General features: G+C 34.4%; 1 protein-coding gene across 3 annotated transcripts; it reads right to left on the bottom strand.

Annotated features, from left to right (window-relative positions):
* Window positions 1–9,657: 9,657 nt before the first annotated feature.
* Window positions 9,658–23,231, bottom strand: LRIF1 (ligand dependent nuclear receptor interacting factor 1). Of its 3 annotated transcripts, XM_036916740.2 has the most exons (5): window positions 22,537–23,231; window positions 12,787–14,296; window positions 11,346–11,615; window positions 10,312–10,555; window positions 9,658–10,224 (listed from the first exon to the last, which is right to left on the bottom strand). In XM_036916740.2, exons 1-5 carry the CDS (start codon window positions 22,602–22,604, stop codon window positions 10,118–10,120), a joined length of 2,199 nt encoding a protein of 732 aa, XP_036772635.2. In that variant the 5' UTR covers window positions 22,605–23,231; the 3' UTR covers window positions 9,658–10,117. The 3 variants fall into 3 exon arrangements, with proteins under 3 accessions (XP_036772635.2, XP_036772634.2, XP_036772636.2); XM_036916739.2 differs by having other exon boundaries at window positions 9,658–10,555; window positions 22,537–23,230; XM_036916741.2 differs by lacking the exon at window positions 12,787–14,296 and having other exon boundaries at window positions 9,658–10,555; window positions 22,537–23,185.
* Between the last annotated feature and the right edge of the window lie 559 nt (window positions 23,232–23,790).

Below are 23,790 nucleotides of genomic sequence, written 5' to 3'. Positions count from 1 at the left end.
GATACAAAAAAATCCCCCACAATACTGTGTTAGCATTTGTAAATCAAAAACTGACAATGATTCTAAAATTTATATGGAAGGTCAAAGAATGGAAATAGCTCATATAAGGTACTATAAGGTAGTAGATTTGATCTATGAAAGACCTTGTAAGTTAGGATAATAGAGACAATACAATACTGGCATAGAGGCAAATAGCTACAGCAATGCAAAAGACAAAATACATTCATGCATATGTTGAAACTTGATATATGAAAGGTGTGGCACTATAGAACACTGGAGAATGATGGATTTCTTACTTAATGGTTCTGTGACATTTTAGTGTCAGTATGGAAATAATTGTACCATTACAAAGATCAATTCCAGTTTGAAATAGGTGCCTAACTCTGAAAGGAAAAACCAAAAAGTTTTTAGAATGTAGGAAAATTACTTCATGATCTTGGGGTAGATAAGGACTTTTGAAAAACAGGACTCAGTAGGCACAAAATGAAAAGAATGATAAATTTGATTACATTATACCTATCAGAAAGCATCCCCAAATACCGAACAGATAAACTACAGGAGAAAATATTAACATCACACATAATCAACAAAGAGTTCATATGCAGGATATATAAAGAATTCCTACAAATGGATAAGGAATATACAATCTACAGCAAATCCGTAGAATACATAGAATCTATCTATAGGAAGTGGGCAAAAGAGTTGGCATGGCAGTCACAAAAGAGGAAATTCGAATGGCCAGTGAACATGATAAATTACTCAAACTCATTAGGAATCAAGGAAATAAAATACTATTATATACATATGTTGTATATACAAACAAACTGCTTAATTTCATGTTGGCTAGGATGTGGAATATCTTATACACAGCTGATGAGTTTGCAAATTGATACAACTCCTTTGTACAACAGTGTGATATTTTCTATGATGCAGTAATTCCACTTTTAGGTAAGTATCCTACAGAAATGCCTATTTACATGCACAGGACACAAATTTTGTTTTATAGAAGCATTGTGTAGAACAAACACTGGGAAAAATCCTAATGTCTATCAACAATAGAATGAAAAATTTTGGTGTATTTATATAATTAAATACCACACAGCAGTGACAATAAATGAACTAATGGATGAATCTTAAAAACAGAATATTGAGTGAAGAAAACAGCACACTGATAATATATACAGTATACTTCCATTAAGCACTTTTAGAGTTTTATTTTATGTTTCACACTAAAAACATTAATTATCATTTCAATATATCAAAAATATTAAGTACCTAGAAATATGTCTCAAAAATGATGTGCAACATCTTTTTAGAGAACATTTAAAAACTCAATTGAAAGGCATTACTGAAGATCTAAATAAATGGAGAAATGTACCACACTTAGAGATTGAATCTGTCAACATTGTATACATGTCAGTTATCTCCAAATTAAGCTATTTATTCCACTCAACCTCAATACATGCCAACAGATTACATTATGAAATTTCATAAGATCATTCTAAAATATATATTAAAATGCAATGAATCAAGAATGCCAAGATACCTTTCATGAAGAAGAGTAAGACAGGGTACCAGCCAAGATTTATTTTGAAGCTATCATAATTAAAATATAAGCATTCACTGAGACATAGGAATACTAATGGAACTTGACAGAAAGACCAGAAAATAAACCCACACATATATGGATACTTGCTACATGGTAAAGTTGGTATTATTACATGTTGGTCAAGAAAAGATGGACTTTTCAATTAAGAATGCTGGGGCAGTTGGTTAACCACATGGAAAGAAATGAAGTTGAACTCATTCACACAACCTCATTTTATTGCACTTTGCTTTATTGCCCTTTACAGATGAAGGTTTATGGCAACTCTGCGCTGAGCAAGACTATTAACACCATTTTTTCCAACAGCATTTGCTCACTTTGTGTCTCTGTGTCACATTTTGGTAATTCTCACAATATTTCAAAGTTGCTCATTATTATTATATTTGTTATGTCATCTGAGATCAGTGGTTATTACTGAAGCTCAGATAATGGTTAACATTTTTAGCAATAAGGTGCTTTTAATTAAGCAATGTACATTGGTTTTTTAAAGACATATTGTTATTACACACTTAATAGACTGCTGTATAGTGTAAATATAATTTTTATGTGCACAAAAAAATCATTTGACTTGCTTTATTGTAATACTTTCTTGTGGTGGTCTGGAACCAAACTTTCAATATCTCAAAGTATGCTTGAATACACAGAAGCCAACAGGAGGTGAATTAAAGGCTAATCTTTGAAAAGCAAAATTCTAAAACTCTTAGGAGAAATTATTGGAATATTTATAAATTCAGGGTAGTGTGTCAGAGCTCAGTCAAGCAAGCAGAACCACTCGAATATGGAATGTGAAGTGTGTGAGTGGGTATGTATGTGTAAAAGGATTTGTTCTTCTTGCCTCCTTCTAAGGAGCTGTTGTCTTCCCATCAGATCCAGGAAGTCAGAAAAAAAGATGAATGTATGGAGAGAGAGAGCAACTTGTAATCATACATGTCTTGGTAATTTTATTAAAGAAGAGAAGATGAGGAGTATATTTTCTGGGCTCTTGAATGTTTAAGAATATATTTCTCATTATCATTCAAAACATAGATACATAGAAAATTCTTGATTTAAATTTTTCCCCTCAGAACTCTGTAAAAGTGTTGTTTTGTTCCTTTAGTATTATTGCAACAAAAGTAGAACTTCATTAAAATTTTTGGATACCTTTCAGATCCTACAGACAAAATACATTCCTTTCTGTCTTTTTTTGTTTAAATAGCTTATAATATTTATTATTTGTCCTTATAATCTAAATCTTTTGTTAGAATGTGGTAGATATGTTTCTTGTAGTAGATATTATCAGTAGCTTACCCAGTATACTCTCCCTTTCGATGTTACCAACAGAATCTAAATTTTGTTTGAACAGTAATGTTCCCAGACAAAAAAATTCACAGGTTTCATTAGTTTGAGATGACCATGTAAAATAGTTTGCTCAATGATCCAATAGCATATGAAGAGAGGTTTTGCTTTTCTATTATCTCTTCCTTATTCCTTCTTCCTGCTCTTGAAACTAAAATGGGGTATTAGAGTTGAAGCAGCCTACATCTCACTATTCATCTTTCATTCATGTTCATTAGCAGTACATCAGTGAACAAAATAGTCAAAAAACCTCTCCCCTAACTTATACTTAGGTTCATCTTAAACTCTATTATATATCAGTTTATAACAACAGAATTAAACAAGTATGTGTAATATTGATGATAACAATGGGTATAGTAAAAATAATATCAGAACATAGGAAACAAAAGCAAAATAACTGGGACTACATCAAACTAAAAATCTTCTATAGAGCAAAAGAAACCATCAGCAAAACAAAAAGGCAACCTATAGTATGGGAGAGTATATTCATAAATGATATATCCAATAAGAGGTTAACATCCAAAATATACAAATAACTCATATGACTCAACAGCAGAAAAGGAAATAAAGCAATTAAAAAATGGGCAGAGGGCATGAATAGCCATTTTTTGTAAAGAAGACATACAGATGGCCAAAAAGCACATGAAAAGATGCTCCGATTGCTATTCATTAGGGAAATTGAAATCAAACCCACAATGAGATATTACCTCACATCAGTCAGAATGGCCATTATCCAAAAGACAAGAAATAACAAGTGTTGGTGAGGATGTGGAGAAAGGGAACCCTCTTAAACTGCTGGTGGGAATGTAAATTTGTGCAGCCACTATGGAAAGCAGCATAGATTCCTCAAAAAAACAAACATAGAAATACTGTATGACCCAGCAATTTTACTTCTAGGAATTTACCAGAAGAAAACAAAATATCTGATCTGAAAACATATGCACCTTATTGTCACAGTACTTACAATAGCCAATATATGGAAGGCACGAAGTGTCTGTCAGTAGGTGAATGGATAAAGAAGTTGTACACATTTACAATGGAATATTATGCAGCCATAAAAAAGAAAGAAATCCTGCCATTTGTGACAACATGGATGGACTTAGAGAGAGTAATATTCTAAGTGAAATAAGCCAGGTGAAGAAAGACAAATACCATAAAGTTTTACTTATATTTCCCCACTATAAAGTTACTATATTTCCCTTTATAGTTTATAGATATCTTTGGGAAGACATTGCAAGTTCTGTTTGTCCTCAGACTTTTGCCCACCAATTTTAGCATCCATTGGTGAATCTTCTCTACAACAGTTATTATTGGGGCGTTTGCAATGAGGATTCTGTATTTCTCTTTTCCATCTACATTTAGTGATTGGAATTAAAAACAAAACAACACAAACTGAACAAAACAGCAGTAGACTCATAGACACTGAGAAGTGACTGGTGATAATCATGGGGGAGGGGTTGGGGTTATCTTTCACAACCCTGACACTTTGGAAGAATACTAATCAGTAATTTTGTAGAATGATCCTCAAATTGGTTTTATATGATATTTTCTCATGCTTGGAAAATGTATTAGTCTGCTAATATTAATAAGGCTGCCATAACAAAGTGCCATAAACTGGCTGAAAAAAACAACATAAATTTATTTCTCGTGATTCTGGAGGCCAGAAGTCCAAGATCAAGATTCCAGTCAATTTTGTTTCTGGTGAGAGTTCTTTTCCTTTCTTGCAGATGGCAGCATTCTCACTATGTCCTCACATTGCTTTGCTCAAGGTGAGCATGCTGGCTTAGTACATTCATGCTGGGATTGGCAAGTAGGTGTGTGGGGTGGTTACTCTCTGATATCACACCTTACAAGGATACTAATACTGTTGGATCAGGGCCCCATCCTTAAGGCCTCATTTAATGTTAATTACTTCCTTAGAGGCCCCATCTTCAAATATAACCACATTGTGGGTGAGGGCTTCAATGTATGAATTTTAGGGGGGAAATAAACATTCAGTTCAGAACAGCAAGGTTTTGTATTTTGGGAAAGATTACCATGGACACACAAGTCTATGCATCAGATCAAGGGATTCATAATACTGACATGTCTTATTGGTGATACTCACCATAATCATTTGGGTAACTTAGTCTGCTAGGTTTCTCCTCCATAAAGTTACTACCTTTTCCTTTATAGTTTATAAATATCTTTGGGAGACACTGCAAATCCTGTTTCTCCTCAAACTTTTGCACACTAATTTTAGCATCCATGTGAATCTTGTCTTCAACTGTTATTATTGGAGCATTTGCAATGATTCTGTACTTCCCTTTTCCATCTACATTTAGTAATTGGAATTAAAGTGTAAGGAAGGGCTGTCACTTCTCTCCCATTTATGTATTTGATTTTTATATTGGTATAGACTCACTGTATATATTTTATTCTAGGGGTTAAAGTCAAGTACCATCATTATCACTGTTCAAATTATACCAATTTTGGCTATTAAGAGCACCTTCAGATTGGCTCCTGTTTTTGATAAGGTCCCATCTTTTTTTAGGCACACTTCCTTACCTTCTGACATCACAAGATGTTCTAGGTTCATCTTCTATTTTTCTTGCCCTATCCCACCCTGGAACCAAATTCTCCAAGAAGCCCTGGTTCCTTATGTTGAAGAATCATATTTAGAAAAAGATCTGGTGCTAGGTGTGATCATTATTCGGGAGTGTCAGTGCTTTTAGGTCCTCTTAGTGAACAGTTAGGAAATACATGAATGTATACTAACCCCTCCCCCCACACCCATATGTGTATTTCTCTATTTGTCTGAATATATATATTAAAAACTATTTATACTGATGCCTCTTATTCTAATCCAATGCCACAGAGTTTATTTTAGACTTTCTCCTTTCCTTATAATGTGGTTCTCCAACAGTGAGAAACCTGGTTCTCATTAACTATATGTACTTATTCTAGTGTACAGGCAAAGGTAGTTTCAGGTTGCTAACTCATACTGTTGTGAGAAACTTTTACTACCTTGATAACAGAACTTAAGTCTTTAAATTTTCAGTGCCCAGTGAAGATACTATGTTACATAGGTTAGTTATTTGCTTTCCCATCCCATTAAATGTGGTCATGTTATTCTTTTGTAGAATATTTAATTTCATTTGTTAGGATTTGCATTCTACTCTGTGTACGCCCCCACCCCAAGCATTTCCTGGTTGGTTTTATCATTTGCTTATTTGGGGACATGTGAAAAGGTATGTGAGACTTTACTATGATTCTAAGAGTTAGAGCTATACAAAAGATATAATCAGGAAAATGTTACTCTACTTGATTTCTACTAACCCATTTAACAGTCCCCTTTTATTAGCCTTTTTGCTTATGTAGTCTCTTTAGTTTTTGGTTTATCCTTCCTACTTTCTTTTGTACAAATGAACAGATGTCTATTTTCTTATATTATTTCTTTCTTATATGTGTGGTAGCAGGCTTTATTTTTTCCTTTGCTTTTTAAATTTTACAGTATGTCTTGGAAATTGGTCCATACCAGTTCATAATGCTCTTCCTCATTCTTTTCTTACAACTACTTAATATTTCACTGAATGTACATACTATGGTTTTTTCAACCACTCTAGTAATGGGTGTTCAGGTTGTTTCCAGTATTTTGCAATTACAGTAAAAACAGTACTGTAATTAATAAACTTTGCATTTGTTTTCATATCATTGGAATCATCTGCAGACTCTCAGATTCTTAGCAATAGAATTGCTAGTTCCATTGGTTGGAAGGTAAATATATATGTAATTATTAGACATTGCTGAATTTGCTTCCAGAATTGTACCTCTTTGCATTCCCATCAGCAATGTAAGAACATTCCTATTTCCTTAAAGCCTTGCCTACAGAACGTGTTGCCATATTCTTAAATCTTTTCTGGTCTGACCAATAAGAAATGGTACCTGAACGATTTTAATTTTCACTTAGCCAATTTTGAGTGGATTTAAACATTTTTGTATGTTTGAAGGTCATTTCTCAGTCTTTTATGGTGAATTCTCTGCTTGTGCTTTTTCCATTTTGGGTTTTTCGTCCTTCCCTCCTTAACAAAATCACTTGGCTTTTGTTCTAAGTACAAGTTATAGGAGGAAATTGGTAGAAGGTAATTCCTTTACGTTAGTTGGTTATCTCAGTAATCCAGATAAGAGATAATGCATGGCAGTCACAGTACAGGTGGTGAGCAATGGCCAGATTCCAGGTATAATTTTCATGTAAATCCAAAAAATTTCCTAGCAGAGTCATTGTAGGGTATGAGGAAAAGAGAAATCATGGTGGATTCCAACTGTGTCCACTTGAAAAGGCAGAAGCCTGGACTTGTCATTATTTAAAACAGAGATCTTAGCTGAAACAAATTTTGGTGTGGATAATAATCAGAAGTTGGGTTTGGCATGTGTCAACTTTGAGGTGTCCATTAAGACTTCTAAGTGGAAATAGCAGGAATGTGGCTGGATATACAGTGTTGAATTTCAGATGGGAGACACTGGATATAGATGGTATTTTGATCCATGAGATCTAGATGAGATCATCACATGAGTATAGATACAAAATAAGACATACAAGGACTGGGCTGTAGCTCAACTTTTGAGAGATCATGGATGAGGAATCAGCCAGATACTGAGAAGCAGTAGCCAGTAAGACAGTTGGAAAACAAGAATATTGTGTCTTGGAAGCAAAGTGAAGAACAAATTTCAATGACAGACTGACAAAAAGTGTCAAATGCTGCTGACAGGTCAAATAAGATGACTAAAATCTGACCATTGGATTTAGGAATATGATTATTGGATACCTTGGGGAAAAAAAGGTTTAGTGGGGTGGTAAATAAAAAAAACAAAGTTGAGTCAATTTCAGAATGAGGGTAGGAATTTGAGACCATCAGCACAAATTTGGGGAATCTTGCTGTAAAAGATTCAAGCTACATTTCACTACCCTGGAAGAAATATAGGTACTTGATTTCATGAGCAGCAAAGCCTTAATAATATAAGCAGCAGGAAAATCAATAGGAGATAGGCTGGAACAGTAGTAAGAAAATGAAATAAAAATGGAAATGGATGTAACATATCAGGGTGATTTTAAATGAATTAACTTTATTTAACAAACATTGATACATTATTTATTGTGTCAGGTAAGGATTTAATAATACAATTCAATATTCTCTTCCTGCTAGCCTCAAAATTCGTTTTAGATTATCTTTTCCAATCTTAAAATGTACTCAGACACAAGCCCAATTTTATCTTCTGTTTATACTATCTCCCAAAGCAATATGATCCAAACCTATGACTTCAAATATAGTCTATTTACTGATAGGCTTTAATTATGTATCCCCTACCCCCAACATTTAGTATTTTAGCTTGATGGGAATATGAAGTTTCAATTTTCAATATTTTAGCTTGCTGTATTTTTTTTCTACAATGCACATGTACTGTTTAATGTTTGAAATATTTTCAAAGGAGGTAATGATACATGGAATTATGTTCTTACTGATAAATAAGACTGACAACTGACCACTGAATCTAGCAACATGGAAGTCACTGGGGGTCTTTGACAAGATTCATTTTGGATCCATTTGACAAGATCCTGTAGTAGGAGGAGCAAAACCTGACTAGAATAGCTTGGCAGTTCCTCAAAATGTTAAACAAAGTCAGAGTATGACCTAGTAATTACTCTTAGGTATATACCTGAGAAAAGCAAAAACACAAGTTCACACAAAAACTTGTACTCAAACATTCATAGCAACATAACTTCCTAGTAACAAAAAGTATAAAACACCCAAATATCATTTACAGATGAATGAATAAACAAAGTGTGGTATATCCATACAATGAAGTATCATTTAGCAATGTAAAAAAGAATTAAGTATTAATACATGTACAGCATGGATGAACCTTCAAAGTAACCAGTCATAAAATATATTGAATTACTCATTCCATGCATATTAATGCCCACAATATGCAAATCCAGAGACAGAGAGTTTATTAGTAGTTGCCTAGAGCTGGGGGGAGGCGGGCCTGGAGGGTGACTACTAATGGGTATGAGGTTTTTTGGGGGTGGGTGCCAAAAATGTTCTACAATTAGATCATGTTGATGGTTGCACAACTCTGTGGAGATAATATCACCAAACTGTACACTTTAAAAGGGTGAATTTTGGTATGTGAATTCTCAATATAAGCAGTTAGTAAAAAAACAAAAAAAAGCTGGAGAAACTATTTGATGATGTTTGCATTTGTTCAACTCCATTTTCTGATTTACTATTTTCTATTTTGGTGCCAAAGTACAGATCTAGCCTTACTTCCAAGAACTTCTTAATCATTTTTTTAAATAAACTTTTCTTCTTCCCCTTAATCCTAATCCCCACACTACTCCCGAGTTCTCCAAAGATAACCAAATGTTTGCCTCTATTAAGAAAAACTACACTTTACAATTTTAAGATGTACTAAATGTGGTCATTGTTCTGATTTACTTTTTCACACAATCAAATGACATGTACATATTAAAAAAACAGCATTTGCCTAGGAATAATAGCATATCACTTTAAGCAAACACTATATAATTTCAACTCTAAAACCTGTTTTGGATTATATGACACTACTTTGTATAAATTACAAAACAAGTGCCCTTACTCTTGAGAAATGTTTGAATTTTAAAATAATACTGCTATAGTACATTTTCATCCATGAAATTAAAAAATACACAATGTGAGTAGAAGGTATCAGCATTTTATGGGTAAAAAGAGGGAATACATATACAAACCTACTGGTAAATCTAGGTTTAGAGCTCATTTCCTCCCTCAGATTGTATAATTTCAACAGTATACAGTAATTATCTATTGGAACACCTGAGCAATTCAGCTAAAGATACAAATAAAAAAAACCCTGCACAAATACTCAAACTCAGGTACTTCTAATTCAAATAATAGAAAAAAAGAAAATTTCCTTCCAAAAAAGGTACCCAAAGATTCAGATACCCCACACAGATTATTCATGGGGTCATATGTGAATCAACTTTCTCTATATTCCCTTAATAAAATGTTATAATCAACTAATGAAAAAACAAGTTTCATATTCAAAGATATTTTCAGAATGTATATATAATTAATGCAATAGCATGTGGAAAAAAAGAACAGCTTTTTCATTGACATCTTTAAGTATACCAACATTTTATTATTTCTGGTGCATCTTCTTCCGCATTTCTTCAAGAGCTGCTTCTTTCTCTCTCAGCACCTGCTTAAGTCTTCGTATTTTTTCATCTCTAATGGTTTCTTCTAACTCTGGTGGAGTCATGGGGAAAAAATCCTCAGTATAATTTTTATTAAAGCAATATCTTTGTTCAAAAGCTGTGTTTGAATTCAATGTACCTTCCTCCTGGTTCTCACAGGTACAGTGTTCTGCCTCACTTCTCTCTTCTTCTCTCATTTTGTTGCAGCTTGTGAGAATGTTATAGTGTGATACATTGGAATCTGGTAAAATGCTGCTAATGAGTTGGGAACTGGTGGAATTAGTTCCTCCATTTAGAGCTGTGTTAAAAGCACTCTCAGTTTTTCTCTTCTTTGTGTGATCCATCTTCTTAACGGTTTTTGCTTTTCTTTTCTTATCAAAACCCTGTTGCAATGTTGAGTAAGATTCCAAAAGAAAAACAAAATATCATTTGCCATATATATAGTATACTCTCAAATTTAAAAAAGCTCACAGGTATAAATATTTAACACTTAAATTCAACTCAACTCAACTGAGGAAATTGATGTTTAGCACTGTATAGTATCAAAATAAACAGCAATGTCCTTATGACATTCACTGAGAATAGAGTGCTTAATTAACACACTTCTGTTTAAGTATTGGTACCACCAACATACAACAGCAACTAAGAGGCTGAGAAATAGAATTGATTAAAATGTTTTTTCCCTTTACACAGTAGGCATATATGGAAGATTTTCATTGTGAAAGTTTGGTCTCTGATCTGAAGCTCAGGATATTTAAACAATGATACATTTATACAGAATGATAGACAAAGTTATAGGGCTATTTCTTTTCATCATTATTGACCATGTACACTTCCTAATGTTTTCATTAATAATAATACTGCAATGAACACTGCATGATTATATTTTTCCTGTACCTGGATTTATTTTCACTATGACCTTCAAAGTAGGATAACTAGTGAAAAAGCTATGGCCATTTTATGATTGAAAAAAAATAGGTGACTGAAAACAAAACATCATCTTTAATTAACTGGGGATGCATTTTTACCTGTGCACATTTCACTCTTTTTAACACTATTTTGGTATAACATATGTATGTAAAATTAATATATGAGACTAAAAAAAATGAAATCAAAGTAAGTATATCCATGTACCTCCAGAGTATCTACAAAGGTCACTTTAAAATCTATTACCTGTTTTCTCTCTCCCTCCTTCACTGTAAACTTTGTTTCTTTGTAAGTATCACTCTTCACCAAACTGCTAAAGGACTCAAAACTTTTCCCAGAGCCCAAATGGACAGGAATACGAGTAAGGCACACTCTCAAATCTTTAGTGAGACCAAATATCTTTTTAAATTCAGCATCACTCTTCAAATATGATTTACTGCTTCTTTCTTGATAATTTTTCCTTTCATTTCTTTCTGGAGTAATTTTTCCTAATGTTGATGCCATCTCATTCTGGATCTAGAATTAGAAAAAGAAAACACACAAACAATACTGCCAATTACTTAAGCTATTTCATCAAATTAGCAATGAATTGATTACCTCATCTTAAGACATCATGCTTTAAATAAATGGTTAATTTGCATTACTCTTGTCTTACCACCTACTCTTTAACAAACTGAACTGAGTACAAAACTTAAAATGTTCCCCAATAATTTCTCATTTATTTTACTTTCTTGCACTGGAAACGTAACAACTAGTCAATTCTCAAACAAGTGAAATAAAAATACAAACTAATGACAAGTTAAAATAATCTATATGGCATTATTTGGAAATTATAGTCTTCTGGAAAAGTCTTATACTTTATAATCAATTGTATAGTTAATTAGAATTTACCTCTTTACATCTCCCAAGTTCAATCAGTTCTGTACTCAAGGGAAGGAACTGACATTATTAAGTAGACCTCTAAGAAAAGGGTGGGTACAAATATTTAAGAGCACAGACACACTTATCTTAAATAGAACAGAAAGGTAATTGTGGATATGTTGGGTAATAGGATGAAGAGTCAGAAATAAAGACTATAAAAAGGAAAAGAAAACATCAACTAAAAAAAAATCCCCAAAGATGTTGATAAATCCCATTTCTATAAATGACTGAAAGGTACTGATTAGCCCTGTCTTATCTCTTCCACCATTTACCTAAAAATATTGCCAGATACCTTCCTACCATTACAAACAAAAACCCCCAGCTCTTCTTTGTGCAGAACATTGACCTTTTCATATAGTAAAAGTAACTAATATATGCATGTATATATGTACATGTATGTGTACAGATGTATGTGTATGTGTCACATAAACACACAATCTTACTAAGCTTGGAATTCACATTATCCTTCTTCAACTCTTCTAAACCTTGTTGTTCTTTTTTGTTTGTTTGTTTGTTTTAAAGATTTGGCACAAATGATTCAAGAGTAAGATACTGCTTGAACTCTCAATTATATTCCTCCTTAAACATTTCTTTCAGATATAATCTTTGACTTAACTAAGCATTCATGTGTGTACAGTATGTGTGTGATGGAGTGGAGGATGGGAGAGGAGGGGAGAAAGAAGAATCATAATTAACTAACTCTGAAAATTAAGAAAGAAAATTTTTCTATATAGATAAAAAGAACACCCTGACATGGGAAAATTACCTTTGGTTCTTGGTCTCTGAAAACGCACTGTTGTGAAGTAACAGTTGTTGCATCAACAGAGGAACTTATTTTCTCTATGCTCTGGATGATATTTTCTTTTCTGGGGGCATTCTGTCCTGTACTAAATCCATCTGGAAAGTCTGGGTTTGTGAATAAATTCTTACTCTGTTTTAAGTAGTTAATGGGTTGGTTCATATTATGTGGGTTTGGGGTAGAAAGAGATTTTTCCTTCACTCTTTTATTCTTCTCTGCCCTTAGATTGGCCATGGAAGCAAGCTGGATATTTGAAAGTGATTTTGTGTCCATCTGGGAAGATTTACTTTTAGCCAAAACAATATTTACAACCTTTCTGGATAGTTCTGTGACTGGACTTGAACTCACTATCTGTGATGTATCTTTTCTTGGTGGAGTATCAGGAGAAAAAGAATTCTGTTGGTCAGTTTGTGATGGCAAAACATCTGTCCCCTTTTTAGCCAATAGAAAGACTTTCCCATTAAACATAACCAAAGCATTATCTTTAATAGGCATACTTTTGGACTGTGTCCCACTAGGACTGATGGTACTCAGTGGTGGCATGTTTACAGTATTATCCCCCGAACTCTGCCTATCTACAAAAGTTTTTAAAATCTTGGAAGCCACAATATTTGAAGACTTAACAGGAACAAGAGATGGAGTGCAAGGTTGTAGATTTTCTTGAAAAATCCATTTCACTGGAGCAGCTTGAGAATGCTGACCACCTTTTAATTGTGTCTCTTTAGCAACATTCATTGGAATTTGTGTGGTATTTAGTATCACTGGCTTTGCTATTTCTGTAACAGGTTTTGGGTAAATGTTTTGAAAGTTCTTGGTAACTACATTTTTCACTGTATTTACAGGAGATACGTAAATAATGGTTGGTGTTTGGGAGGCCTCAACTGTTCCTGAGGTACTTGTGGTTGCAGTTGCATGTATCTTTTGCTGAACTGAAGGAGGCAATGATGACGCTGGTACAGATTTCACTTCAGCATGGGCTGGAATCTGTAAATGATGCCCAGAAGGCAAAACTGGAGACTTCACAGTCACTGGAAGACTCTGGGTATTTACTAAAATAAAAGGTGAGTCATTTTGTGTTGAGGAGGGAGAAACAGCAAATGTTTGCATGGTGAGTCCATCAATTTTCACACCATGACTCTGAACTTTAGAAACTGGTGAGGTAAAATTTTCAGTTCCCACAGAAGTAACTCTAACTTTTTCTGAAGTATCTACTGTTCTTGTAAGAAAATAGTTTGAAGAACTGGCTGGCTGAAAAATGGGCAATTGAACTGATGCACTTGTGGAAGAGCTGGAAATCTGAGTCTGAAAAGTAACTTGAACTGGGCTTCCTGTCTTCCCTTTCAAAGCATCAGACATGACTGAAGATTGAACTAGTGGTACAAGATTTCCAGAGGAATTAGGAATTGGAAGTAATTGCAGAAGATTTTTTCCATCCGAGCCAATCGTCTGAACTACTTGGTACATGCAGCCTGAAACACTTAAAAGAACATTGAGTAATTAAATACAACATACTACATGGTATATATTTTATTTTAAAACAAGTTTCGCAAATATTATTTAAAAATGTAAAATGTAATAAAAATATATGATTTGCACTTTGTTCAAAGTGAAGTATTACAAAACAAAGATTTTGAGTAAGAACAAGAGATAATCAACAATATGGTCAACTTTGATTTAGATATTCTCATACGATTAGGCAATGGGTATATTAACATTTATTCCTAAAATTAAAAGTACACTTTTCTAAAGTTTTACCCTGTGTAAAATTATGCGTACTAGAATATGTTCCTCTTAAAACTATTAGCATTCTCCTTTCTCCTTTTACTTGAATTCTTTCATCTTCCTTCTTTACTCTTACTGATCAGAATTTTCATTTCACCTCTAGTTATGCTTATTCTATTTCCCTCACTCTTTTCTACTCCCTACCCAGTCTGTTCTGTTTTTCCTACTGACAATGACTCACACATCCTATATCAGCCATTTTTCTTTTACTTAAGGTACCTTTTATGGTGATATCTTAGTGTGTCACATTTTTGAAGACTAAAAACTGAGTTACTCATGTAGAAACCATTTTCCTCCTTGATTTATTGATTAAGCACATTTGAAGCTTGGTGCTAAATAACCCTTGGTATAGAAATTATACTAGTTCCAAATGCCTGTTAATCCATATATATAATCGCAATGCCACTTCAGCTGAATGGTCTTCAATGAACACAGAAAACACTGGAAGTCAATCATCTTTTTTTTTAACCTGGCCAATTGTGATCTTGATACTTAGGAGCTACTTCTTAAGCACAGATTGTCTGATTTTTAAAAAATCCAATATATACAAATCTCTTTATAGAATCAATTATTTGTAGCTTTCTTGAATGCAAACACCTCAAATTATTTAAACTTAAAACCACCTTTCAGTTCCTGGAAAAGGGAGTCAAGGTCATCACACATGCTCTCTACCTAGGTACTCCACAAAACTCAAGTCTGAGCATAAGTGATACTTACTATGAGATACATTCTCTGATCACCTTGACTACCCTTACCCCTCCTTTATAATTAGTATATATTATCATCCCTGTTAATTTCTTTCATGGTACATTTCATAAATTGTTTATTAATCTGTTGTTCAATTCTAAAGACTGTCTCTCATGCTAAATTCTAGCAACATAAGTACACAGGCCATGTCCTACACTCCCAGTATGGCTTAATGACTAAGATCAAATGACAAAAAGAATTTAAGAGTAAATAATAATTAGAATTCTCAGCAGTGTAAAGGTATGTTTTACTGCCTGTATGTTTTTAAAATGTCAGGTATTAATAAAAGCCAAAGCCAAAACTTCTATGCATTCTAGGCAGAACTGGAACTCAGCTTTACCTTTCTGCAACCTCAAAGAACATAATTATATCCTTACAAATATTTAAGTTTTCTGGCTACTTGATAGTGCTTCAAAATGTTATATTTACTTTTACTAAATTAAAAGTTAATCTCTAAAGAGAATCATGAACATAAAGAAAAGTATAAACTCTTGCTTTCAGGGCTTGAAGAGGAAAACCTACCTTCATCACCTCCTCAGCTGCCAAAAAGCACATATAAACTAGGTCAGAATTTATTCAACAAAAATTTACTGTGTGTCTGTTATGGTTCAGGCACCAGGCTCAGTTATGGGGAAAGGGTCAGTGAACTACAGCCTGCAGGGCAAATCTGGCTCCTTCCCTGTTATTGTGCAGTCCACAAGCTAAGAATGGTTTTTATATTTTAAACGAATTTTTAAAACTTACAGTAATGCTATTTTGTGAAATGTGGTGAGATTCAAATTTGAGTATCCATAAAGTTTTATTAGTATACAGTTGTACTCACTTTTACATATTGTATATGGCTACTTTCATGTAACAACAATGGAGTTGATTAGTTTTCACAGAGATCATTTTGTCCAAAAAGTCTAAAATATTTATTATCGGGCCCTTTACAGAAAAAGTTTGCCTCCACTCCCTTTTACAGTCTATTTTCTTTCCCATTATTTTACTACACCTCATTCTCAAAGATTACCAATTACGTCCTCACAGTTAAATCTGTCTTTATCCTCATTCCCTAGGTGCTCACTGCTGAAATTGACACTGCCAACTATCTCTTCATCTTGAACCTCATCCTATCATTATTTCCAAATCAAAATTTGTTTCTTTTGCCTTTCCTAATGCTTATTTTCAGCATTTTAAGCATCCAACTATATATCCCCAAAGTAGAGTTCTTTCAACATTCTTCCTTAAAGACTGCACCAATTTTCATCGTTTCACTATCTCCTTTGTAATAATGATTCTCATAATTACTTCCTTTTATTCCGATTGCCCAATATATTGACCTCAGTTCCATATTTGTTATGTCTTACCAAACATTTTCACTTTTAATACCATCACTTTCAAGTTATTACTCCTTACTGAAAACTAGTACTCTCTTACCATCATCCAGTCATGTGTGAATACTACTATTTTCCAAGTCACCCAGGTTTTAAATCATATAGTCATTTCTGCCTTATCTTTATCACCCTTCTTATTCACCCACATTTGTACATATATTTATAATGGGTAAACATCCAATAAATGTACACTGGATGAATCACCAAGTTAATAAAGTTTTTTCCTTTTTTACAGCTCCTTATCATCATCTCTTTCTTCACCACTGCTACTTCCACTTCCTATATCAGACACACATTACTTTGTGTCATCTTCATTACCAAATCCCCATCTTCTGCTGATTTTTAATCTAGTTTTTCTAACTGCAGCGACTATTATTATGTATCTCAGGCAAATCAAATCATTGTTTTGATCCTGTTATCTCCTTGCTCGAAGTTTCTCTAATTCAGCACTGTCAATTAAGTTTGGCATGAAAATCATCCAAAATCTAGCCTCAATCAATCTCTACAACAGTACCATCTATAACTTCTCAACATAAAATCTCTTGTTTTACCAGAAGTCTCTTTGCTATTCTGGATGATCCCATGTACATGATTTACTCTAAATAATTCTTCAAGTTTCTTCTCCAACAATTTAAAACATAGTTATAAATTTAGGATCAACTCCATCTTCTCTGTAAAATATCTGCTAGTCATTCAAATTCACATTAATTTCTTCCAACTTGGAATCCCCAAAGCACTACTATTGATGTCACTAATATGAGGGGTTATATAATGCCTTCTACAGTGCCTTTGATCTATTAGCTAATTTTGAAAATGAATAAAGCACTGTTTTCCTTAGATTGAAACTCCTTACAATCAAAAACTATGTTACTCTGTAGTTGCTCTCGCAGTACGAAACACATTAATGTCTCAAAAAATTTATATAAAAAATAATGCAGCTCTTCTGAATCACCATTTCAAGTGAACTGTCTCAATACCTTTTATGGTTTATTTATGCATTTCATTTCTCAGTAACACCTGGCTTACAGATTAGTAGCTTCAACAGAGCAGAACCCATGCTTTTATAATTACGTGTGTGCAGGCAAGCACATTCAAATTGGCATGGTATTTAAACAAATCACTCATGCTTCTGATATTCATTCACATACTTCATTATATGACCTCTATAATTCTCCTTTGCAAAAACCATTTATGAATATTGCACAAATTATTTTCAAATCTAATTATTGATTTTTCCTCTCTTCTCCTCCACTTTCCCTCCAAAAAGGAAAAGAAAATAGTTTCTTCTATGTCAGCCTATCAGTAGAGATTCACATATTCTACCAGAGACCATAAATTCCTTAAGGACAGGTTATCCTATTCATATCTGTATCCTCTACACCTGATAGAGCAACTGGCACACTGTAAACAACAATATCAGCTAGAATAAAATACTACAAGGTCTACTTTTTAAAAAATCCAGTTTCCTAGAAACAAATGGAATGAGTTCTAAAAATTAAACTGAAATGCAAAATGCTTAGTAAAGAAGTGACAAATCAGGGTGAAATTCACACCTTTAATCGACATACTTTTTTTTTTTTAATCTAGAAGAGACCTTCCATTTAGAAGATTAACTACCCTGGTTTGACCACAGAGGAAGAATCATAACATGCCAATTACCTTAAAACAGCTAGTGTTTCAACTGAGAAGTTACACTGGAAAAATAATAACAGCTTAAGACTTTCTAAGAGAAAAGAGAAATACATTAGGAAGATTATGGGCTTCTAATCCTAGCTCTTCCAATTATTAGCTGATTTGACTTTGGTAAATTTACCTAGTATCTTTGAATCTCTGTTTCTTCATTTTTAAAATGGGAACAACAAGAAGTACATGAAATAGCTGGCTGGGATTCTGATAAACTTCCAATACATGCTAGTTACCAAATTCCATTAAAATATACGACTGGTATCCAAGAATAAGTAAATGAATCAGATAGTCTTGAAAATGTGAGAACTTCAATAAAAATGCATGAGAATTTTAATAAAAGGTATGTTAAACATACTTATATAACTTCTGACATTTTAAAATTTCTAATATTGATATGAAGCATTTGTATATTAGAAATTAAATGATAAAAATTTTGTAGGCTAATGAACATTTTATATATATTTTTTCAACTGCAAGACCTTTATCTTACTATGATTTAACATTATGTACATACACAGTATACATAAGTACATGACGTAATAGTATATACAATATATGCCCTACCATATTATATATACATTTGTTGTTATAAACAGCCCAACCAATGTGAGTACTGTCATTCCTATTTTATAGCTGAGAAAATGGAAGGTTAGTAATATTAAATAATTTATTCAGAATGATGTGCTCTCTTGGGCAATCGCATCCATTTCTTCTATTTAGCATAACAGGGTTCAAAATATTCAATTGTATAAAATGAGAGATTAATGAGAAACATATAGCAGTTAGCCTGTACAGTATGAGTGTCTCACACATGCATAAAAGTTGCGAACGTAAAGATAATAACACTGTACAAAGCTAAGTGCTCGCTGAACTGACAAACTATCATTCTAACCAAACCAAGCTCATTTCTGAGGACAGTCATTTTAGCTTCCCATTTAAGAAGAAAGGGTTAAGGGGCAGATATACGCCAATTGCCAATCACATGACATCCTAATTCCTATTACTGCAGGATGTATTATCACAAGCTGTTATTATAATACTTCTAAGTTGATAACTCACAAGTTTGTTTTCAGCTCTGGCCCTGCCTGAGTTTTCAGATTCAAATATCTGATTACTTTCTTGGTGTGTTCTTAATCTCAATTAATTTACAAACATCTATCCTGAAAGCTGGCATCATAATTTATCCCCTGTTCTTCATTTTAATTCACTGACATCTGCCCATTTTCCCTTCTGTATTTCTTTGAATTCAGTACTCTACATCAGCTTGTTCAAGCCCTCAGAATTTATGAAAGGACAACTTAAACAGAATCTTAAATATGCCTGATACCTCACCCCCAAATCCACACTGCCATCAGTTATCTAAAATGCACGCATGAACATGACAATCCTTTTCGTAAAATCCTCTGAACAAACTCCAACAAATGAAGTCTAAATCTGTTTAGCAGGGCAAACCAAACCCTTAAAAGTTACCTCTTTATCCTGATTGTAGAATAGAATGGAACAATAAATACCAATTGCTAGTAATAAGCCATTTACCAATACTCTCTGCCTGTTTATAATCTGCATTTACCTTTAGTTGGATAACCAATACTTACATTCACCAAATCAGCTGCTTGAGGAATCTTCCCTACAATTCCCTTTTTCTATGCCTTCACAGCATCCTGTGCATAACGTTATTTAAAAATGTATTACATCATCACCTCCCATAGACTGTAAGGTTTTTCATGGGCACAGTCCATATCCTATTCATTAGTCAGCCTCTCCATTTAGCACAGTCTATCACATAGTAGGCCCTCAGTGAATGTTTTTTAACCAAATGTTTGAACTATACTAGTAAGTGGTAAACCAGGACATAAACCCAGATCTCTAACTCAAAAGTGTACCTTCTTCCTACTAATCCATTCTGACTCCTGCTTTGCTCTCTACTAATAAAGCCTAAATCTAAATAAACAATGCCTATTATCACAAACATCTTCAAGATTTTCCCTTTGTACTATAAGATTAAATTTGGGTTCCACATTTTATGCCCTGATGAGTTAGAGATACTTTAAAACAATAAACATTCTGTATCACATTACTAAAAATTTTACAAAAGGAAAGTAGCAGTAACTCAAGAAAAATTCAAGTTATCTATAGAAAAGAAAATCATATAGTCATTGTAAGCTTCTGAGTGATTTAGTTCCATCAAAACTATTACCAGAATAGTAAAAAAATAAACTGAGGAGCTACATAATCAAATGATTTACAAAATTCTATTTGGATATCATGCAGATTGTTACTTACAAAACAGAACACAATCAAATATGCAACCAATAACCAAAATAAGTGCCAAATGGCTTCAGAAAGGTGTCAGATAAGTGTCCCAAATAATGTGATGTAAAACCTCAGTGATTTTAAGAAATATGTGCATTTGAAGATGAAAACAATGCATAAACCAATGAGCTAAGGAACTCCAAACGACTTATGAATATAACCCCAAAATTGAATTTGTAATGTAAAAAAGCCAAAAGGCTTAGTTAGAAACTGGATAAAAGAGTTAAAATACACAGTAAATAAAAATGTAAAGTTCTTACTCTATCCAATTTCTGATATTGAAAAAGAATGTAATCCTAAAACAAACTGTCTTAATTCAGAGTAAATCAGTGTCATCAAATATCCAGGTACTAAAACAAGGTACGGGAAATGAACAATTATTAAAATTCTACTTTTACGTATATGGGGCACTATGCCTGCCTCTCCCTCCATCTTCCACCAAAAATAAACCAACAAACCACATACATACATAAAATCCAGCTCTTTGTGAGTTGAAATACAATGGTTTTCTTGGCAGTTCTCCAGTTCTGTTTTAGCTCACCACGATTAGTGATCATTTCTTTTTGAATATTGTACATGCTTCTCAAAAGTCTTTATTACAATCAGATTTTGTATCTACCAGATTCTGTATCTACTTGTAATTAAAGAAAACGTACTTCCTGGACTAAAATGTATACAGATATTCCATTCTTGTTAACAATAACAATAGCTAACAATTTAATAGTGCTTTTCTATTTTTCCTACACTAAGTATTTTATGTACGTTCATTATTTTAATCCTTAAAATATCTGGAGGTGCTCTTACTTACAAACTGGAAAACGAGGCAGTTGGCCTCACATGCTGTAACTAGCAAAGCTAAAATTAGAGCTTGGGAGCCTGATTTTCTTCTAAAATAAATCCTCTTCCATGAATTTTACATTTTAATTTCCATGCTTTCTTCTTCACATTTTCCTTTTGCAGAGACCCATTAGCTATTTTTATCAAGTTACACATCTATCAACCATGGAACGTACAATTGAAGATATTCTGCCTTAACTAACAATTTTGTTCCCATTTCATTCTATTTTAAGGTATTTTTTTAAAAAACCAGAATGATAAACTTCTTTCTAAAGTTATTTAAGCAATATTGAAATCTCGCCATGTCAAATACAGTATCTCTACAGAAACATGGTGGCGATGGCATTATTACACCTTCAAAAACTGTTCCAAATGACTTGTTTTACATAGAAATTTATTTAACTTTTAATTCTCTTTATTAAACCTATTATTTGGAATTTTTAAAAATTTGATCCCCTTATTCTAGAACAAATTTTCAATTTCTAAATTCATATACCCATCAATTACACAAACATACATCCTTTCCCTGTCACTCTTTTAAACGACAGCTATTTTCACTGAAAGTCCAGCGCCACCTGCGCTGCACTTCTAATCCGCGCTGACTGCTGCGTGTTTTTCTGCGAGTGCGCGAGAATCTTCGAGAAGGTTTTGGTCACATAAGAGCGTCGGCCATGTTGATTTTCCTCTCCCGTGGAGATCTACTCTGTCCGCCTATGAAATTTGAGACGCTGGAGTCCTGCGGGAGCCCGGGCAGCGGCTGATCGCGTCGGGCTCTGAAGAGGTTTTACGTTTCCAAGAGGGATGTGCTCTAAGGGCTGTAAGTGCCAAAGTGACAAGCATGTCCCTAAAGTGGCTCACCCTGCGGGGTCAAACTCATCTGAATTGCAGAACATCAAGGAACGACGGCCAACTGGAAATCCTGTTAAGAGATGACGAGGGGCGGGTGTGTCGAGGGAGATTCGAAACCGGTACTTACCAACGCGAGGTGTTGCCTGACTTTCCGTCTGCGGGTTTCAGGAAGACCCTCTGCAGGTTATTGGACATTTTAGTGGGGGTGGGAGGGGCCAGCACATCCAGGAAAGTAAGCAGTGTGGGGCCGAGGTCTTCCAAGGCCTGAGAACCAGAGCGAGTGTAGATTGGGCTGGAGTTGACCCGCAGCAACTCAGACTCGATGCTGAAAGGAGGGCGACGGCGGTCTCTAAACAGGGCGTATTCCCAGGCTTCCGAGGGAAGCGCCGCCGCCACCGAAAACCGGAAGAATTGAAGCAGCTGACGACGCCGACCAGGTCCTAGGTTCGGCGAATCCGCCCGAATTCCCCGCCCCACCGAGCCTACGACACCGCTCCAGAGCCTCCCAGAGTCAGCGCGAGAGGCGTGGCCCTAATGGCAGCGCCGGGACAGTGGTGAAGATCGCGCCACAGGGGCTCGGCGACCCCGCCCACCGAAGCCGCTAGCGAGAGGAAAGCTCAGGCAGCCGCTTCCGTGATCGTCACATCCGGTTGCCAAAATGACTGGCTCGCTGAAGTGCCGCCTTTATGATACGATCCAATCGCAAATGATGTTTGCGCTCTCTTCTTCCGGATCAAGTAACGAATCGCAAAAGAAAGTTTTCCAGATACCTACGCAAAATAAAATGTTTCCGGGGTCATCCGTCAATTTTCTGACTTTGTGTTCACCGGTAGTGTTAGTTTTCATCTCCAGCCGGTTCTTTTAAAAGACGTTGGAGGGCCCTTTTGGAGTGGTCTTGCACTAGTGGTGTGAGAAAATTTTAGACGCCTTCTGTAGCCTGCCCCATATTATTGCTACTTTCTGAGGGTTTCTCTTTTTTTTTCTCTTCCTTGAAACTTTGTCTCTAAATTAAACATAACGTCTCCCTCCACCTGACGTTTATGCCTCCGTCAAAATCATTATTTATTGCCATATACTTAAATCGTTTATTCTCTAAAAATTTCATTCCTCATACATACTTAACTTAAAATTTTTTTTTATTTGGATCTCCAGACAACTTTTCAGAAGTCTCTTGATTCTTACTTGATTTAACTTGATAAGTTAAATCACTTATGCGAGAAACGGGTTAAGTCTCTGGCTTACAGGGTAGTAGGCATTCTAGTTCAGCTAGGGCTAGAAGGAAGCTGTGGGAGGAGCAATTTGGAAAATCCAGTTCATGAGGTATAGGCAGTAAAAATGTACTGGCTCATACTGTTCAAATTTAGGAGACTTAACATAAGGT

This window comes from Manis pentadactyla, chromosome 4 (genome assembly GCF_030020395.1).
Source record: "Manis pentadactyla isolate mManPen7 chromosome 4, mManPen7.hap1, whole genome shotgun sequence".
NCBI classification, from domain to species: Eukaryota; Metazoa; Chordata; class Mammalia; order Pholidota; family Manidae; genus Manis; species Manis pentadactyla.
This window is presented reverse-complemented; position numbering and strand designations above follow the sequence as displayed.